The sequence below is a fragment of the Macrobrachium rosenbergii genome, chromosome 50 (assembly GCF_040412425.1).
Source record: "Macrobrachium rosenbergii isolate ZJJX-2024 chromosome 50, ASM4041242v1, whole genome shotgun sequence".
In the NCBI taxonomy this organism is placed as follows: Eukaryota; Metazoa; Arthropoda; class Malacostraca; order Decapoda; family Palaemonidae; genus Macrobrachium; species Macrobrachium rosenbergii.
This window is the reverse complement of record NC_089790.1, coordinates 3,109,508-3,129,453: the sequence shown is the minus strand read 5'-3', so window position 1 is coordinate 3,129,453 and position 19,946 is coordinate 3,109,508. Positions and strand designations below refer to the sequence as shown.

Sequence of the window (19,946 nt, the reverse complement as noted above, 5' to 3'; positions counted from 1 at the left end):
TTATTCAGTAAAAACTTGGAAGTAAACACACAATATAGTAGCTCTGATGATTTATGTTTGTGATATCTGTGATGCCATTTTATACAGGAAGTCCTAAGAAAGTATATAAATGCATGTGGTTCACAACAAACCAAATATTTACATTAGCTCACATTCATGATCCTTATGCATCTTAGATGGATACACGTGAAAAGATCTTCCTTGCTAAGTATTTGCACCATGAATGTGCCCTATGGATCCTGGGTTTCAGGCAGGTGGGTAAGAGCTTCATTTTTCATGTGTCAAGTTTGTTGACAACAAGTTCTGTATTCGAGACAGTTCATTGTTCCTATGAAAATACAAACCATTGTCTTTTATATTTAGGGTTGCTGTTGATTCACCCTGAAAAGGGTTTCCGTTGACAAGTGCAAACTGGCAAAGGGAGAGGGAAGTTGTCTCCACTTGCTTGTTGCCAAATGCCACAACTTTTGTGTTGATTCCCCATGATGTACAAACCATAATCCTTTATGTGCAGTATTCCTGGCTCCAGTCAGAAACAGCAAAGCTCCACTTGTCACCCCTTTTCGTGTGTTTACAGACTGTTTTTAACAGTATCCTCAGTAGAGTTGGCAAGTGTTGTACTCTGTTTTTACCAGCATCTTCAGTAGAATTGGTAAGTGTTGGAACTTTGGTCCATTGAAGGATCACATCCAGTGATCTATGAAGGCATCCCTTCACAGTGTGTGGTCTTCAGTGGGTCAGTCTGTCATATCCAGTTTTGTTGCCATGATTTACCCGACTGACATTCAAGATTTTCTTACTGTTTTTAGGACTATTCCAACCTTGATGTCATATTATACATATGACCTTTTTCTTCGCCGTGAGAATCGTTCATCACTTCCTTGATTCAAAATTTTTCTTGTCAGTGGAATAACAGAGGATTCAGACTCCAAGATCCTAGTATCTTGCTGACCAACACAGGTCATCAGTTAGGCGTTTGCAGACATTTCAAGAGATTTGGTTGGCCAAGTAAGGCATAACTGCATTAGATCAAGCCCTTCCTAAATCCCAAACTTTGAAGGGGGCCATGGCAGCTACAGCCTTCATGAATACAAGTACATGACACTGACAGTCAGCCTTTTACACTTTTTACCTTGAGATACATCTTGATTTATCAAGAGATGTATTTTTCTGGAATCTAGGCAGCTGTGTTTTGGCTAATTTTTAATTAATCTGTTCACCTTCACCATCTTGGAAGGTAAAGTACAAACAATCTGACTTATTCCCTGGATTTCTCTCTAGTAACAGTACCTTGTAAGGGTACTTTACACTGGAAACTTGTTTCCTTACCTGTTTTGCCCTTAAGTGTTATCCAACCAGCCATCTCATAGGCTGACCTGTCAAAAATGGGAGTAGTGCTTAGTTTGACAGATGGGTTTATTATGAACACCTAAGTTGTTATAATGTAAAACATTTTCCCACACAAACCCATCAATCATACGGAGGTGCATCCTTTCCCTTGTTCATGCAACATTAGAGCTAAACTATGCAATAGAATGTGCTAGGGGTTCATTGCACATACTCAGAGTCACTCATAGCTCTTCTACCTTCTTTGTCTTGGGATTTTGATAACTGTGATTTGGACTCGGTATGATTGTAGGGTTTGCATAAAATTATGTTGTTACAAAAACTGGATATTTTCATTGAAAATTGCATGTTGTGGATGCATGTTTTCTGATCTGGCTTTTATGAAAACTCTGGTCGTAAATGGGTTTCAGTGCCTTGCAGACCTTGCATAGACTGGCTGTTGTCTTCGAGGATTTCACAAAATTTCCACAATACAACTTTTGCTTCTTGGGTCCTAGCCTGAAAGCAATTAAAGCGGAAAAAACTTTGCCTTAGTTTACAACCCTTGTTTATAATTATACATAATCACTAAAGTAACCTGTCCAAGATTATACTATGCACCATTCCCCAAAGTTGTTGATTTTTAAAAACCATAAAAAAAGGTTATTGAAAAACTAGTCACTATACAATACTATATATTGACATAATTTATCAAGTTGAGGTCATTTTACAAATAGTCTATAAATTTGATAACCTCGTATATACCTTCAATGACCCCAAGGCAGTTGCACATGCTCCCACTTAATGCATGAAAGTAAAATATTAAAAATCTAGACTACATAACATAGTGGGCTACAGAGGACCAGTGACTCATAAGGAGCAAAACCGAAAGCAAACTCATGTTAAAAGAGTGATGGGTATTAAAAGATCATGTGATAGGTTTTAATAGATCCTGCTGTTATAAACCTGTCTCTCAATCATCATGGTTCATACAAATTTCCCTAAAAAAAAGTCAAAATTAGAAAAACATCAATGTAACAACCACAAATGTTTGAAACTCCCCCACTTTGACAGAAATATTACAAATTCACAGTTTTCATAAGACTTTTTCCATAAAGTTCTGGAAATATGTCAGGATGATTTTTCCCGAAAAGAACTGAAACTAGGTTAAACTTTCGCATAACTTGTCATTTCGCATAACTTGTCAGAAAATAAAGTAAATCTGCTCTCTTATAATTATAAAAGTCTGAAAAATTTCACAGAAAGTCATTGTTCCATAGAAATAGTTTTATCACTCCTGACTTCTTGGTGTAACCAGCATAATTTCAACTCTGCATTCCAATATAATACAAAGTAAAAATTTACTTAGAAGCATTTTATGACCTTATGAAAGAGAACAGGCCCACTCCATAACATTACAGTGGATTTCTATTGTATCCACATCTAATTGACTTTCACTCAAAAACAATCAAACCCTTCCACAGTCATCATCAGCATTTTGAGAGTAGAATGGCTAACATGAATTGCTTTTACCAATAGATACTGAAAAAAATTAATTATTTAGACAGGGCGATCTGATTAATACATGAGTAAGTGTGGATTAACTTATAAACTGTAATTCAGCTGAATTGTTTATAGGATATTTTCCTAACAGCATAACTGTGCAAGAGTTTCCCTACTAGAATCCAGGTTACGCTGAAGTTATGTGTAATAATACTAATTCTGCAATCAAATCTCTAGAGCTGTGTTCAGAGTGGTTAATTGAAAATATTTCTTGTACATGTGTCTTAGTAAGATTAAATTGTAGTTAATGTGGCAAAAAAAAAACAGCCACTGCCATTATCTTAAAATAAATTAGTTACAAGCATATAAGACAATAAAAAATCATATGTGCGATGTCACCAGGGAAAATATTTGCAATTACAGTGATTTAATTAAAACAACTTTAGGTGCCATTTTTTTTCTCTTTTTTTACCAAAAATGCTATTTCTTTCATGCTGTAAAGTTAATAGCATTTTCACCTTCATATAATCACCTTAATCTCAAATTCCGATATAACATCTGATATAGCATCTTTAGGAAGAAATGGTTGTACTTAAATTTATTTCAATTCCCGCACCAACAATCTACTGTGATACGCGTTAACACAGCACTCTTATAATTCATAATCCATGACAGTAGATTGTCCTCATCAAATCAGGGAATAAGTCTGAACAAAAATGAGACATTGCTAACAACTATAGCTGGTTTCATTTCATCTGTCCACACACGGGTGAAGACGAGGCACATGTGCAAGGGTAGCACATGAGTGTCTGACATTCGTTTCCAATACCGTTGACTTCTGATGAATATTATACTATTTCTTCAATAACCTATCTGAATGTTTATATGTACAAGGAATCCTCACCCCCTTCTTCCATAAATCATAAACATGCTGGTTTGTATTGATGATATAGCAATGCAAACACACAAAAGACAACCTTAGGTCAAAGAAACAAACGATGAGCTTTAGATAATTAAGATTTATTTCAGTATACCCAAGGTTACATTCATCACTCGTGTGCTTGTATTGTTATGCTATCGATTTAAATCTGAATGGTTGTGATCTACATAAGGGGTGAGGGTTCTTTGTATTTATAAGCAATCAAATGTACAGCTGATGAAATAGATTGCATCTTTATCACAATGAGCCTAAGATATCATACAAATTTATTTCAGCCAATCGAGAGCTACGTATGCGTATTGCCACATCTCCCTGGAATGAAACAGACTGAAACAACATATTTAAAGAATATATCAGAATGGAAGCAAGTTTACACCAAATTGTATAGCCAAACACACACACACACTTAAAATATAGTGAATATTACTGTAGAAGCCTAGTCCTTGACTGAAAAATGGTTATTAAAAGATAATAAACATGATTTTCCAACCCAAAAACAGCTGTGTAATGTGTATTTGCTGTTTCTTAAATACAAGCCTGGCTCATTACAAAAAAATTACTTGAAATACCAAGAAATGTCTGAAAAAGGAAAATGCTCCTTTATTCCTTTGCACACACTATTATCATGAAGTAGTTACACCATATCACTAGGCTAAACCGCTTACTCACAACACAGCCTATAGAAAAAAATTGTTTATATCATTTCACAAAGGAAAAAAGAGATCAAAAGTATTCCTGCAAATGGGTAAACAATATATGTTTGAGTGCAATGCCAGGCAACCTTACCACAAGCTTAATTGTTTACTTTACCTAAATGACTTTTTCGATTCCCACTTCTTGCTGACTGGGCACAGAATCTTGACAAAAATCTTGCTATGGACAGTTAACTTGTAGCAGCAGCTGTCTTGCTAGGTTAAGTAATTCACAGTTAGTAACCCAGTGTGAATTTCATATCTTTCTATGGATGCAAATGCAGTACTGCTTGAATTGTGCATATATTTAATGCTTGAGCAGAAAAAACAATCCTAGAGATAATTACCAAACATTAGTCATAAACCTTGTTGTGAAACTTGGGACTGGGACCATTTCTTGTTACAAATATTGGAGGGAAAATACACAATATTGAGGAGACCTCTGACACTACTTATATCCCATACAAACAGTTATGTTCATAGTCACTTGCAATTTCTCAATAGTGTGAAATGCACACGTGAAATATGTCAGTAAATTCACTGCAGTTGAGATTTGAATAGATTTCATTATTTGCTATTGAGAAACGAATAGATATATATATATATATATTTATATAACCTTTCTCTGTTTTCCTAAATAACAGAAAAGAAAATTATGTCCTACACACAGTAGCTTGTGCTTAGCATATGGTGGCGAGACAACGCCACTGACTGTATAGCAAAACTAGCAGAAGAATAGAACTATCTTGTCTTACATAAATGAATAGAAGTACTGTAGCAATATGAAGAGTGGACTGTTATGACAAATCCCTGTTAACCAACATGAAGAGCCACTACGAGGTCTCTTAAAATCAGAAAAATCCGTACAATATACTTGATATCTACAGCAATGAGCCACCAGTGCATAAAGACTAAGAGTTGTTGGTTTTCCAAACAAGAAAATATAAATTTGATACATAAAGCAATGAACCATCTGTGCATGACAACTAGGCATCAAGAGATGAAAGTTTTCTTCAATGATTCAGTGAAATTGTACTCTGCTATCCCAATAAACACTTGAAATCTTGATGAGAAGACAAATGCTGCTCCTCTCAAATGGTGAAGTCAAAATACTAACAGTTTACCTAGCATAGATTACAGGAGCATGACATGAAAAACTGGGAAGCAGGCTACCTATATCATGGTGACATTCCAGCCTGCTTTGATATCCTCCATTATTGATAATCTTTATTACTTCAAAATTTCTACTAAAAGTACAAGTGGTAGCAGACTAGATATATATATATAGCTATATTTATATACATACATGGCAAGGGCTGGGTCTGCCTCTTGGGTTGCAGAGGGGAATATAAGCAGGAATTTCCAGTACCCTGTATAATACAGTATTTCTAGGTGATCACCAGATTACTATGGATGAATACGTACGTACTGTATATTTAGATAGGCCAGCTGGTAGGGGGAGGGGATGTGGCTTGGAAAATATGAAATCCTGAAAGGTAAGGAAATTAATATCAAAGGAATATTACATTAGAGTGCATTAGTAAATTGGGTATTAAATATGCAAAGGCAAGTTTGCCTAATGATGTTTATACTCTCGGTTTTTAAAGTTGCAGAAGTACATAAAATATTTTAAATAATCAGTAGCAGAAGTAATGAAAAAATTTTACAGAATTTATAAGGCAGCAAAGTACAGACAATATTTTAAACGATTTTTAAGGTGAGAGAAGTACAAAACATATTTTACACAAGTGAAGAAACAGGCTTTTGATAGTGAATAGTTAAATTTTAATTTATAAACACCTCAACAGACAATGTAGGCATCAATCATAGATTATCAGATAGCTTATAAATTTTGTGGAAAGATTCTCTCAAACTTATCCAGTTTAAGCTGAAAATAACTCCATAACTTGAGAATAACAGTATCTTCAGAAACTTCTCTCAGGTTTATGGTTGGGTATTGGATGAATTTGGGGCAGAAACAACAGGTGGTGGAATGTCAGTAACAGTGAGTTCCACCCTTGTGGCGCCTTCAACGGGCATGGTTGCTGATCCTTCTCCTGAGGTCGACTGTTCATAGGAAGGACAGGCAGCTCCTGCAACATCCATAGCACTAACTTCTACATAAGAATCACCATTCCTGCGGCTAAGTTCCTGGTGGGAGACGAGGGCAGCCATGGCAGCATCGTAGGACGGAGGCGGCTCTGGGTACAGGCTCAGGAGCTTCTTTCTGTTTACAAGAGATGTACATTTTTATATCTGCTTCCTAATGCCCATAGTTTAAAAAACCACCAGTGTGCAAGTACTCTGTGAATTATCAGGAATATTTCTTCACAAATTAAGGCTTTTACCATTTTCTGTTTGCAATCAAATATGCTTAAATTAATTAGTAAAAATTTCCTAAAAGTTTATACACATCTGAAAATGAAAAATTTTTTTAATCACTCCACTGTTGAATAAAAGCCATTTTGTGACTTTTGTCCGAGAATTCACCCCAGAAATCATTATCAGCACCATTAATTTCATGGAATTAGACTTTAAATGTGACCTCTTTTGTCCTGTGTGCTTCCCATCCGAATTTCCATCTAGTCTAGGTCTTAATTTATGGCTTTTTCCCAAGATTTACTGGCCTTTGTCCTGCTACTCCTTATTTACTACTTTCCTGACTAACTGTTCCTTATTTTTCTAATGTCAAAACCATGCATGGATATCGCACTCCATGATAACGACAGTATCACCACCAAAAAAAGGCAGTGAGTAATTAAAATCAAATATATGATGTTATATGTGTATAATGGTCATTTTAAGAGTCAAACAAATTTCTTTTGAAAGTCTGATCAGTTGCAGAGGGTAGCATTTCATCTCCCCGATGACTCGATTAACTGGCTATCTTCACATCACAGAATCATTCAAGTCAATATCACAGTGCCATGATCTCTATTTACTCAGCAATGTTCCCATATTGTCAACACTGATGGTAATAAAAGAAAGGGTGAGGCAGTAAGTCACAAAGTACTAGCCTACAATAAAAATTGACTGCAATAAAAGAGGTTCAAGATGACTTTCCAGACAGACCCCAGAGCCCAGCAGTGAGAGGTGCCAGCCCCAGGGGTTGGTTAACAACAAGTCTAAACAAAGAGTTTATTACCAGTAGCCCACTGTCTTAGCATACTTAAATAGGGGCCAGTAGTGAGAGGCTGATGCCAGGGTGGACAAAAGAAAGAAACATCCCAAGCAAAAATGAATAGATCATATACCCATAATTCCGTATTGTTGTCAAATATATTCATCAGAAATTATTTCCCGATGTTCCGGGGTTACGACGCGTCGTCAAATACGTCCGCATAGAATATGGCCCCAAAAAGAATAATCATAATTTGAAGGTTTTTTTGATGTAAAACTCAATAATAATGCAGTTTACGTTTTCTTATGATTTTTGATTTTCGACGATTTTCCGGCTACGATTTTCGGGTTACGACGCTGGCGCAAGAACGGAACCCCGTCAAAACCGGGACCGCCTGTACTGTATACAAATTTCTATAGACTTATTCTGTCTAATAACAAAAATATAAAAAGGTGATTAAGTATTTCACGGAACTCCACAAGGATAGGCTTCACATAGTCTTACCTGTACTGAGGATCTGCCATTACAGTGTCATAATCAGGTACATCATGGCCCACAACCAATGTTTGGCTCTCCTGATCCACAGGTCCAGAAACACTGCCAAGATATCGGAGAACAGACTGACCTGCCTGTGCTTTAAGCATTAAGAATTTATAGCACCTCCAAACAATGCTGATACAATAGCCCTGTGGGAGACAAAAATACTTTATTAACTTTCAAGAAGAATTGAAAATAAAAATTACTAGTAGTCAGATTAAAATACATGCAAAATAAGCATCATTCAGTACTGACTGAAGCAACCACTGATCTGGACTTTATCACTGAACGACTAGGGTGAAGATAAAAAGCTTATTCAATAAAGCTATCATTACTCCAATTTAATGAGCTTACTTCTGTCATATTTAATACTAGTAACATAATTTTTATACCCATGATTACGCTGCTAAACTTCAGTATAGATGAAGCAGATGTTATTGGTGTAACAAATTTTATAATCTGGGTATAAGATATATTTCACAATTTATGATACTCAGCCTTACTAGCTTAACACCATGAGGTAGTATGTACGTCACATTAAGATGGGGGGGGGAAGTTGACATTCAAGATTCATGTAAGCCTGATTTTATACACAAATACAGAGCCCACATCTGCAAGGTTATCAATGCTGAAACTGCCTTACTTATTATGACTATTATTACTGCATAATTATGTTAACTATGAAGACTACACTGAGACAACAGCGAAATGCAAAAAGTAACAGCCTGGATGAAAAAGATAAAATTGCTATAATGGCAATAATGGTAATTAAGAATATCCTATTAGAAAACAGCAAAAATGTATGCAGTACACACATATACAAGGAAAATGAACTCTTTGAAGGGTTGTGACCACTAAATACCAAACATTCCTATTTAACATGTATAATAAATTTCTCACAATTTATCCCATTTAATTCCTTTTTATTCATTATTCTCTTCTTCCTTCATTATTCATTCAGCTATTCCCTCACCTAAATTTCTAAACATGCAATACATACATATGAAATGACAAAACTATGATAAAAGTTAAGTATACCTTAGTTTAACCAGACCACTGAGCTGATTAACAGCTCTCCTAGGGCTGGCCCCAGGGATTAGACTTATTGTACGTGTTTGAGAACCAATTGGTTACCTAGCAACGCGACCTACAGTTTATTGTGGAATCCGAACCACATTATACCAAGAAATGAATTTCTTATCACCAGAAATAAATTCCTCTAAACCTTCACTGGCCGGCCGAGGAATCGAACGCGGTCCCAGGAGAGTGCTAGGCGAGTACGATATCGACCCATCCAGTGAAGGTCTCAAAACTATGATAAAAATGGAAGAGAGCAACTTCACTCATTCTGAAACTTGATGAGGCTGACCTGAAAGCCAGGCTAAAGTACATCGTCGGGCAAGGAAACAAAATATGCAACGAGTTAAGTTTAAGAAATGGAAAAATGAACACACCTTAGCCATTAGAGTTGAGATAAAGATGACCATAACCACAAAAGTCAAGCAATTCGTGTTCATTCCGAGCAGCTGCTGCTGAAGAGGAAAGGCTGGGGTTTCTCGTATGAGCTGACGAATGTTGGGCAGGTAAGACAGGTAGCCAATCATTGTCATGCTGTAAGGTATAAAATTACGTATGGTATAAAAGAAACAAAATTATTGAAAGGCTTCAGTAAAAGACACTCAAGACATGAAAATACCTCGTCAAGTCAAAACTCTAGAACAGGCATGGGTTTCCCCACCTTGAATAACGCAGCAAGTTAATAAAGGATAATTTGACTATGAAACTCACCTATCATTGGGATAAACCTATGCTACTGGATACAAAGACAATTTTATGTCAACACTCGCAACTTAACAAACTGTGTTTATGTCCGAACTTCAGCAACATTGAATATCAAGTTTTAATGTTTGCTTGTAGCTTCGAGAGGTTAAAATATACCAGAATAAATAATAAAATTTTGATATACCGTACAAGTAAAATAATAATGCAAAAGGTTGGTAAACTCCAACGGGTACTGTAACAGGATTTGCTTTGCTTACATCCTACCAGTTGATTTAGCTAACGTCCTGCATTGTTTTCCAGTTTTCCATACAGTTAGCTTAGTTCCAAAGCTTGTCTTTAGCTTTCTTGACATTGTAAAATGTTGTCATCTAGATAGTGAACTACTCACACACATATACACACAACACAAATCAACCCTCTAAATTCAATGAAGCATCTTCAACTTATCATTGATGCTTATAGCTACACTACCTGTATATATTTTTTAACATATGATGTTGAGCACCAACTGCTTTAAAGCATCCCACAATAATTAACTTTCTGAAATAATATAATGTATCGAGAGAGATTAGCAAATAGACATGCAACCACACACTAATGCAGGAATATGACACCTGTGATATCCTCATTTAGGCCAGTTAATATGTAAGCAAGATTTTACTGTATTTTAATACTGTACTACAAGATGTCTTAGATATAAAGACAGAACTGGTCAAGGCAATCCTACTGCACAAAATTTTCCTGTTGAAACATAAGCATTGTTAAGCAAGCAATATTAGTATGTTTTGTTGAACATTATGGTTGCAAATCCCTTGTCTGAAAAAGATTTGGATCCATCAGTGTACATTGCATAGTGTGAACCTTTACATTTTACATCCTTTGCTACCTGGTATGATGTTTTAGGGTATATGCATTCTGCTACATGTTACAATGTTTTGGGGTAGTTTTTTGACTAATTCAAATGCTTATAAGTTCATATCTTATGCAAAATCTAAGGAAGAGGTAGTTCTATTACTGGGGGAAATTTTATATTAACAAATAGTCTACTGGCTCTAATTGGGAAAAATAGTGAATGCATTTATAAATCTTCCTCTCTTAGATCAGACAGTTTTTTCCAGATTCCTACATTTTTCCAAACTGAGACTTCATGGTGATTAACCAAGATTCAAAACTGCCCACATCTAGATAAGTGAGATTCTAGTTTATTTTACCATCTTTATCTTGAAACTGTGTTAGCAACGATGGCAATGAAACAATAATTACCTTGAAATGCAAAAATCAAACACCTGGAGGAAGAAGAATGGCATCAGGTGGGATGGCTGACCACGGAAGGCTCCGTAGACCAAGAGAAGTGTTACCACAAAAGTACACAGGGTGATGAAAAGTGCAACATTTACTTCATCTGCAATGAGAAAAAACTTTGCAAGATATTCTTCCACCAAAGAAATTTCGGTTTGCGGATAAAAGCTACCACTTACCAAACACTATAGAAAAATACCTGTTAAATTTCCTCTATAAATAATTTTATATTCAGAACTTCAACTTGAAAATGACTGCTGTAATTTATTAAGGCATAAAACTGCCCAACATCTGATTCTGTAAACTAAAGAAAAACCACAGGAACTAACCTCTGTTTAGACGATGAGTCGTCAGAAGATTCCCCAAGGAGAGAGAGAGATCTGTTGCTGACTGGTGAACACTCCCATCACCCTGAGCAGCCAATATACAGGGAGTTTCCTCACCGCAATTCAGAGCCTGAACATCCAAGTGACTGACAGATAATTGATCATTTCTATCTGCCTGGGTCCCAGATGAAAGGTTATTTGAATTCATAAGCATCTCTGGATGGAAGACGACAATTGCTATCAAGGACAAAGCCATCAAATGCAGTAACTGAAAGGAGAAATTCACTTGTCACTGCGATAGAAATGACTGATGTAGCACGTTTGTCATAATTCACCATTAACAGATTTTGCAAGAAAGAATATCATGTCCCTAAACAATTTCATATAGCAACCAATAACCAACAAACTGAAATTGTTCTTATAACGTGAACTGCATTTTTTCTGGATATACAAACCTTCATTTTATATATGGGTATTTTCAAAATACAAGTTAGTACAGTTTTTGAGACTGTTAACAGGACAGTTAAAATTAAGTGCAGTGAATGGGGAGAGGTTTTCTTCCCAATTATCTAATTGATCTCTCAATTTGGAATCAGGTAGAACTTGGCAATAAAATAAAAGTTTCTATATTAAGGCAAAATGCAATTTGGGAAAAAAAAAAAAAAATTGCTGTTTATTCCTACAAAGTATACAAAACTTTGTCTTAAATAGCAGACTAACTCACTAAGTAGGAGGTATTACCCAGCTAAATGATATTTCACTTGCATTCAAGACATTGAACTTGGTGTGTCTATTTACAATTTGAAAAAAAAATCATCAAATTGGTTGTACTCTCAACCAAACCTCATGTTCTTTAAGAAAATTTGGTATTTAGAAATATCTAACCAGGTGTGAATTAGCTTTCAGAAGGCATGTAAGACCTTGTGGTATGCAGCTTTTGATATTTAGGGTTTCAAAGTTAAACTAGTTACTGTAAAAACACATAAATTTAAACAAAAAATGGAAAGATTTATTAAACATCAGAAGCTACATTTGCCTAAATTGCATTCATGTGAAAAGAAACATAGATCTATTCAAACCCTACAAGGATTAGTAAGTTATGATGCTCAGGTCAAAACACTCACCATATGCCAGAAGCCAATGACAATAGTTCCGGTGCGGACATGACAACACAGGAAGCATGTGAAGTTCGCATTTCGACGTCTCATTGCTTCAAAACGTTCCTGCAGCTTCTGCAGCGTCCCTCTACCAGTCACAACAGTGGTGCTAGCTTCCTCGTTGCTCGCCATGGCTTCTGCCTCTTGGCCTCCTCCAGGGTCAGCCACTTCCTGGTTTTCGTTATTATTCTGAAGTCCAAGGTAAATATTGTTAACTTTGAAACACATTCTGAAGTCCAAGGTAAATATTGTTAACTTTGAAACACAAGCGCTCAAACAAAGGCAAACCAACTAAAATTAGAGAATTCAAGTTGTGTAAAATTTCAGGAAATTTCAAGTAGTAATTGATCTGTCTACACCCTTTGGAAGTACTGCATACAGTGGGGCTGGCACTGTGCAATGTACACGGTGGAAAGGGTCTTTAAAGTTTGCAGTGTTCCTTTTGACCCAACTAATTATTTCCTGCCTTTTACTTTTCATTATTTCCCACTTTTGGTCTCTTCCACCTAGCTGTCCAACTTCTGTAACTTTACTTGTTCCAATTTTCACTTCTTATGTAACTAAATCCTTCAGATGAACCCAATGACAGACTAACAATGTGATTCAGTGGTTTAGTTAAGCTAAAGTGCTTGATAATAATAATAATAATAATAATAATAATAATAATAATAATAATAATAATAATAATAATCTAATTATAACAATAATAATTAATCTATAACAAGGAAACTTAAACTCTGACTGCACTCTGAAAAAAGCAAAAAGTCAGCCAAATTCAGTCTCCCACCATTGAGAGGCACTAGGAACACGTCTGAGTGACGTATGCACAGCAGGCCATGGAACTGAGGAGTAGAATGGCAGACCCCTCCCCACCCCTCCTTGACTCACAGATAACCATTGGTACCCATTTGCAACTAAGACGACTGGGTGATTGGCAAGCAGGAATTGAAGTCCAAACCCCGTAAGTGTCAGCTCAGTGATCTACCACATAATTATGCCTGATCTAAGAGTAGCTTTAAATTGTGATTTGAAATCACTCAGGCAAGATATGAAATGACATTTCACAAGTGAGAATAAAATTGCACAGATACAATACAAAAATACAGTGTATTGATATTATTCTCATTAGACAAGCCAAGTTTGTATAATGCTGCTGTAAAATAATCTCATAGTTTGTGTGAAGTATTTTATAAATTATTATTCCAAGTAATTTTCGTCTTACTTCAACTGAAAACATTAACTGCATAAAAGGACCGTATCTTTCCTAAATTTCTTACCAACAGCATGTAACATTCAATATGTAAATATAACAAAGGCGAAGTTAGAAAAATATCAAGCTTTTTCTCTCACAAAACACTGAAAAGTTTATTTACGAACATGCAATTTCAGTAACCCTAACTGTAATCTTGTAACTACTGAGGCTAATTATCATTCCAGAGACTTGACTAAAAGAATCAATCAAATGTTCAACACTTATCCTATACCACACCAGCTGTAACAGATTATGACCCCCTAAGCAGTTCTAAACACATTCATACAAACATTCAATTTACAGTCTAGATAAGCGAAAGGTTCCTAAGAAATGGTAGACAAAATTAAATGCCCCTTGTATACAAACAGTAACGGGAAAGCAAATAAAAATTACGTACAGCATAACAGTGCTTAATAAACCTGAGAAAGTGTTTGGTAGGGTTTTAACTCAGAAAGAGTGAACTTGATTGAAAAAGAACCATGTGGGATTAGACATCAAAGACTGAGCAATTGCTTGTTATCTGACAGTCTCTTGCAGACATAAAGGAAAACTCTGTAAGTGGTACACATGGATCTAGCTTATAACAGATCCAATGAAGAAATGGAAGGAACTGAGGATGTATGTAGTACAGGAATGTTTTCCGTGGCCAACTTAAAATTCTTAATATGAATGTGAAGATTGTGCAAAAACATGCAGATAAAAAAAAACTGGTCCAATGTGTAAGTTGGTCTGAAACAAGTGTGTGTGATGTCCCAGTGTTTCTTTAATACCTATATGAATGTATGATGAGAGAAGTACAGTACTGTACATGAAAAGGCAGAAGTGGATTCAAGTGTGAGATATGGTAACGGAAACAGAAGTTCGTTAGTGGAATACTGAATGACTCATGTCTGCAGCTAATGTAGCAGTAATTTGTGCCCGTAAGAGAAGCAGCAGAGCCCTGTGGAAGAACCTGAAACTGTTCATAAACTGAAAATGCTGAAAGTAAATATACAAAGAGTAAGAACCAAGTGATGGAGCAAGGAATATTAGTATGCATGGTATAAAAATGTAAGTAGTGACTTGCAGAGTATCTGGGAGTACTAAATGTTACAGATGGTGGATAAGGTAAGAGGAAAATAACAAAGGTAAAACAAAAAGAGAAGTGGAGCTTTAGAAAAGCCTGAGATAGAGGTTTCTGGAGAAACAAAAGTGGCAATGTATGAAGAGATACTGCAATCCACTTTCTACAGAAATGAAGTGCGGATGTTAATTATGGTTTCGAAAAGGTTGATGTCATTAATAAACTGTCTGCATAGTATATGTGGGTCAGAGTTGGAATGGTGACAAAACAAGCGTGAATCAAAATTGGATCAGTATTGATATATGATATCTAGAGAGCACAGGGTGGGGCCAGGAAGATACTATTGGAATGGAAACGACAATACAGTATTTAAAGGTGCACGTATGAGGCATTACTGCACAGCCAATGAGTCATCTGTCAACATAGGTAAAGGTATATGAAATGGCTGATATGGAAACTTTCTGCACCACAGAATCAATCTTGACTTAGCAACTGAAAAAGGAACGTGGCAGTGACTTATCTAGTTTTTCTCTGGAGTCATCCCCCCACAGAAGAAAAAAAAATAGATAGGTACACTGTATGGTTTTATAGTTCTTTAAATTTAAAACTATTACATAAGCTGGAGGATGAGGAGGACGAGATGGAGGAGGTGCTTCTGTATAAGTGGGAGGAGAGACGTGCCGAACTTCAACTCCTTCTTGGTCAGCAAATATTTCTCTCATGCGGGCCCTACGTGTAGCCACTCTGCCAGACATGTCGTTTTCTGTGAGAAAACAAAACTAACCAGACCTGAGTTACCCCAATTTACCCTACTAATTTTTTGAACTTGGTCTCCAAACTGGGAAACAGGCAAAAGAGTAACTAGCACACTAAGATAACTTCTAACAAGTGGTCTGCACCGAGTCAAAGGTTGTTAGTGCTTGAATAAAACTGAATTAAACTGATTTCCTTTCATACTTACAACATTCTGTTCCATCTTCAATTTAAACAGGTAAACAAATAACTTCTTAAGCTAAAATTTTTTCAAATACAAACCCTTACTGTATGTTAGCCTTATCTGCACCAGCAGTCATCTGAAGACGAAGACACTTTCCAGATGTCTCCATTTTCACCTGAATATGCATCCATTCCCTAAGTACTCCTGCAGGTGAAAAGTGGTCATTCTATGCATAGTCTAGACCATCTACAGCTTGATGGGGTTAGGAAGAGGGTCCATCTTTACTTAGTACAGTAACAGGTTTCTAAACGGAGATATTACCATTAATTTACCTACATAAACTTACACTTGTTTCAACATACACCCAATATTATATATGCTGGAGTAGCAACTTAGGTGAGAGACCTCACTACCATAGAACTACTAAAGGACTTAAAACCTTTTGGTCCATGGATCAAAGGACTTATCTGATAGAGGGGCAATGACCACAACAGTCTTCTTGATACTAACAAGGGGTCATGATACAGATTGAATTTGAGTTAACATAAGAAAAAGATTTCATGTTTGATATCTAGGGAAAATGCAAATATCTTTACTTTGCAATCTGTTCCCATGAGAATAAAAAAAAACCCTTATTTATATGGAATCACTCCTTAGGGGCACCCCAGGACCTGGGTGCACGCTCAGAAAGATGCAAAGGAAGATTTCTGAGACATGTCTGGAGACAACCGCAACTGTTGATAAGGCTACCATACAGTAATGGGTGTGTATTCAAACAATGATAACTGCACTCTAATATGTAATGTAGCCTGTCTCACTATGTATATATTGTACATACAAGGCACTTCATGGCAACACTTCATATACATTATATAGTGTATCCATTTCTATCAGAATTCTGAACAGCCTCCTACTACACTATCTTCCTCCTAGGTATCATTTCATGTCCCTGTTTATAATTCATGTACAGTACAGATGTGTATGACATCACAATTATCTAAGAGAAATGACGGCACAAATTAAACATATTACCCAGGAATGTCAGGATTTCAAATACAGAAGCAATCCAACGAAACTAGGAAAAATAATACAGTAACCCTCTAGTTGCAGATACTGTTACACACCCCTATCACTTTAAAAGAGATTTAACTGCTAGAAAAGTACTATTTATTAATTAGAAAGCACCAGGCTTGCTAAAAAGCAGGTGTGACATTAACCTCAAGGGCGAGTGATCTCAGCTGCTTTAACATTTATTTACTTTGCCCGTGAATAACCTGACACATATGGGTTGGGAAAATAGTAATTTGTGAAAACAATAAATTTGTCTATAAAACCTATGAAACACAAAGGTACAGGCATTCCAATGCACACAATGGCAACGTGAATAAAAGCCCACAATGTGCCCTTCTTGGTGAGGAGGGAGAGTGGGGAAAATGGTGTTTTTCGTTATATATACAAGGGTAACTGTACACTAAGTACAGGAGAGTACAGGAGAGTACGTGACTTACGATATCACTGTATACCATATGTACTACACACAGGAAACAGTGCACTACTGTTTAACATTATGAAGGATTCCAAGCCATCATTGTATCCATAACAAGCAAAGAAAACAAACTACAATAATTCAACAAATAATTATATAAGAATAAACAGGTCACTTTTCGTGGCTTCCTAGCACCGATAAACCTCAATTTTGTACTACACAAGAAAATTTTTGCACCATTACAATAACTGGATCTGACCACTACTAAATCATCAGGAACTAACTTATTTGTGGTATCACTGTTCAGTAACAATCATACTTTAAATATTATAGCATTTTTAACCTCAAAATATCATTTTGCAATGTTTCAATTTGTGCTCTGAATGTTTCTGACATTCGTTTCATTAAAAAAATGACCTAACCTAGAATATTTTTAAATCATTCCACGAACTTACCTTAATCTGAATGAGAACTATCAATGGGATCAAGGTCCTTGTATTTCACTCGTCTTGTATTTTTCCCCGACCCAAAAACCTCACTTTCCCACTGTGGTCCTCTAAATTTTAGAATATAAGGATCAGGTCCACTATCTCTAAAAGTAGTCCGTTGCTAAAGAAACGAATGTCAAAAATCTTAAAAGCACACTTTTAAACATAATAATATGATATTTTTGTCCAAAATATAATAACAGTTTAAAGTAAAATAACACCCACTATTCTCCCCAGCTGATACTGGACAATTATTAATAACACTTGTGCTAAGTATATAACAGTGATTAAAAATGTCCTTTACAATTATAAGGGATGATAGCTAATACTTAAGGAAATTCTGTACTAGATATGAGCCGTAAATGAATATTCCTTCCTCCCCTAATATGTTGAACTTTGATGTCAAAATCTACACAAAATTCCCAAATTCTACAGCAATGGCTTGCTACAGTGGCTAAAACCCAGATTCCCAAAGAGGTCCCCAAAATGCTGTTACCACCTAAGAGGTAAGGGAAATGAAAAAATGAATGGTTCACAATCCACCAAAGTGGTAAGGGAAATGAATGGTTTGCAATCCACCAAAAGTGGTAAGGGAAATGAATGGTTTGCAATCCACCAAAAGTTGTAAGGGAAATGAATGGTTTGCAATCCACCAAAAGTTGTAAGGGAAATGAATGGTTTGCAATCCACCAAAAGTGGTAAGGGAAATAAATGGTTCGCAATCCACCAAAGAGGCAAGGGAAATGAAAAAATGAATGGTTTTCAATCCACCAAAGAGGTAAGGGAAATGAAAAATGAAAGGTTTGCAATCCACCAAAGAGGCAGAGAAATGCGAAAATGAGTGGTTTGCAATGGGCCCACAAAAATAAAAAATGCAAAAACCTTAGGTAGCCTATGCAACCAGAAAACTTACACAATTCGCTGAATATGTTAAACACCACCAAAATTGTATAGGACCTCTGGCCTATGAATTAACAGTAACCAGTTCAAGGCAGCACAAAACCGTGGAATGAAGTAAGGATGGTAAAATTTCAATGGTAAGCTTAGCCAGCAATGAATATGCGTCCCTGTCTCCGTTCTCCCACTTATAAACGTTCAGTCTCCCACTGCAATATAACGTACGGGTTTCTGACGGATTAACCAGATTAGCAACGGAAACGAATGTCAAATTCGTCAGACTCACATGATAAAAGCCAGGACACCAGCTTATCAAGACAACCAAGTTAATGCAGTCTTCGTGATTTACCCATTAAAATACAACCTTAAACTTGTGCATGATATTAAAACAAGCGTAAAAGAGGCCGGACACTCTAAAAATGGGTGGCCCATGACGGTTTCCTTTCCAAATGACGCAAAATAACCCCTACGGGATTCTTTTCCTTTCACTAACAACACAGCCACACTAACAACTAACAAACGACTGGCTACAGATTCAATCACCATATTTTGCAATATCAGGCTGACTTCTCTACGTACAAGAAGGGGAAGGAAAGATTTGGAGAATAATTTTGACACGAAGTAAACAAAACTCAGATGACTCAGGCGACTGTTTCGCACACAGTCTACCTGTTGTGAGTGGCGCTTCTGCATTTTTGTGTAATCAATATTTTTCACCGTAGCTATAAAACAATTGTTTTTCATGAAAATTATTACAATTAAATTATCTGTTTATGAATATCCACCAGTAAACTCACATGTCTACGTACGATGGTATTTCTTCAAATGATGTAAACGGGCCAGAGGGGTTAGAAATAGCGCTACTGATAACTCTGAGTAATGTTTTCGATCATTTCCACTGATAAGGTCATTTCCTGGAAAAGATACTATCTAAAGAATTGCACAATCATGGTCAACAAATGATCAATTAGTAGAGAAGTTCCTGAACTTCAATCAAATTATGATTGTCTATGATCTAAAGGACAACACTGATGACACCTGTTTATCTTGCAACCATACTAACTGACATTTTTTTGAGGTGGCGATCAAAATGTACTTGAACTAGAGACAAATGTTTTCTTGTAACGTTCTTTTTGTGCT

General features: G+C 36.1%; 1 protein-coding gene across 7 annotated transcripts; it reads right to left on the bottom strand.

The window, feature by feature from the left end:
• Positions 1–2,004: 2,004 nt before the first annotated feature.
• On the bottom strand, positions 2,005–19,633 carry LOC136832497 (lysosomal-associated transmembrane protein 4B). Of its 7 annotated transcripts, none has more exons than XM_067093395.1 (8): positions 19,386–19,485; positions 15,613–15,761; positions 12,651–12,872; positions 11,530–11,794; positions 11,165–11,303; positions 9,574–9,730; positions 8,087–8,268; positions 2,005–6,688 (listed from the first exon to the last, which is right to left on the bottom strand). In XM_067093395.1, exons 2-8 carry the CDS (start codon positions 15,751–15,753, stop codon positions 6,406–6,408), a joined length of 1,389 nt encoding a protein of 462 aa, XP_066949496.1. In that variant the 5' UTR covers positions 15,754–15,761; positions 19,386–19,485; the 3' UTR covers positions 2,005–6,405. The 7 variants fall into 7 exon arrangements, with proteins under 7 accessions (XP_066949496.1, XP_066949497.1, XP_066949501.1 ...); XM_067093396.1 differs by having other exon boundaries at positions 19,350–19,448; XM_067093400.1 differs by lacking the exons at positions 15,613–15,761; positions 19,386–19,485 and adding an exon at positions 19,604–19,633.
• Positions 19,634–19,946: the final 313 nt, after the last annotated feature.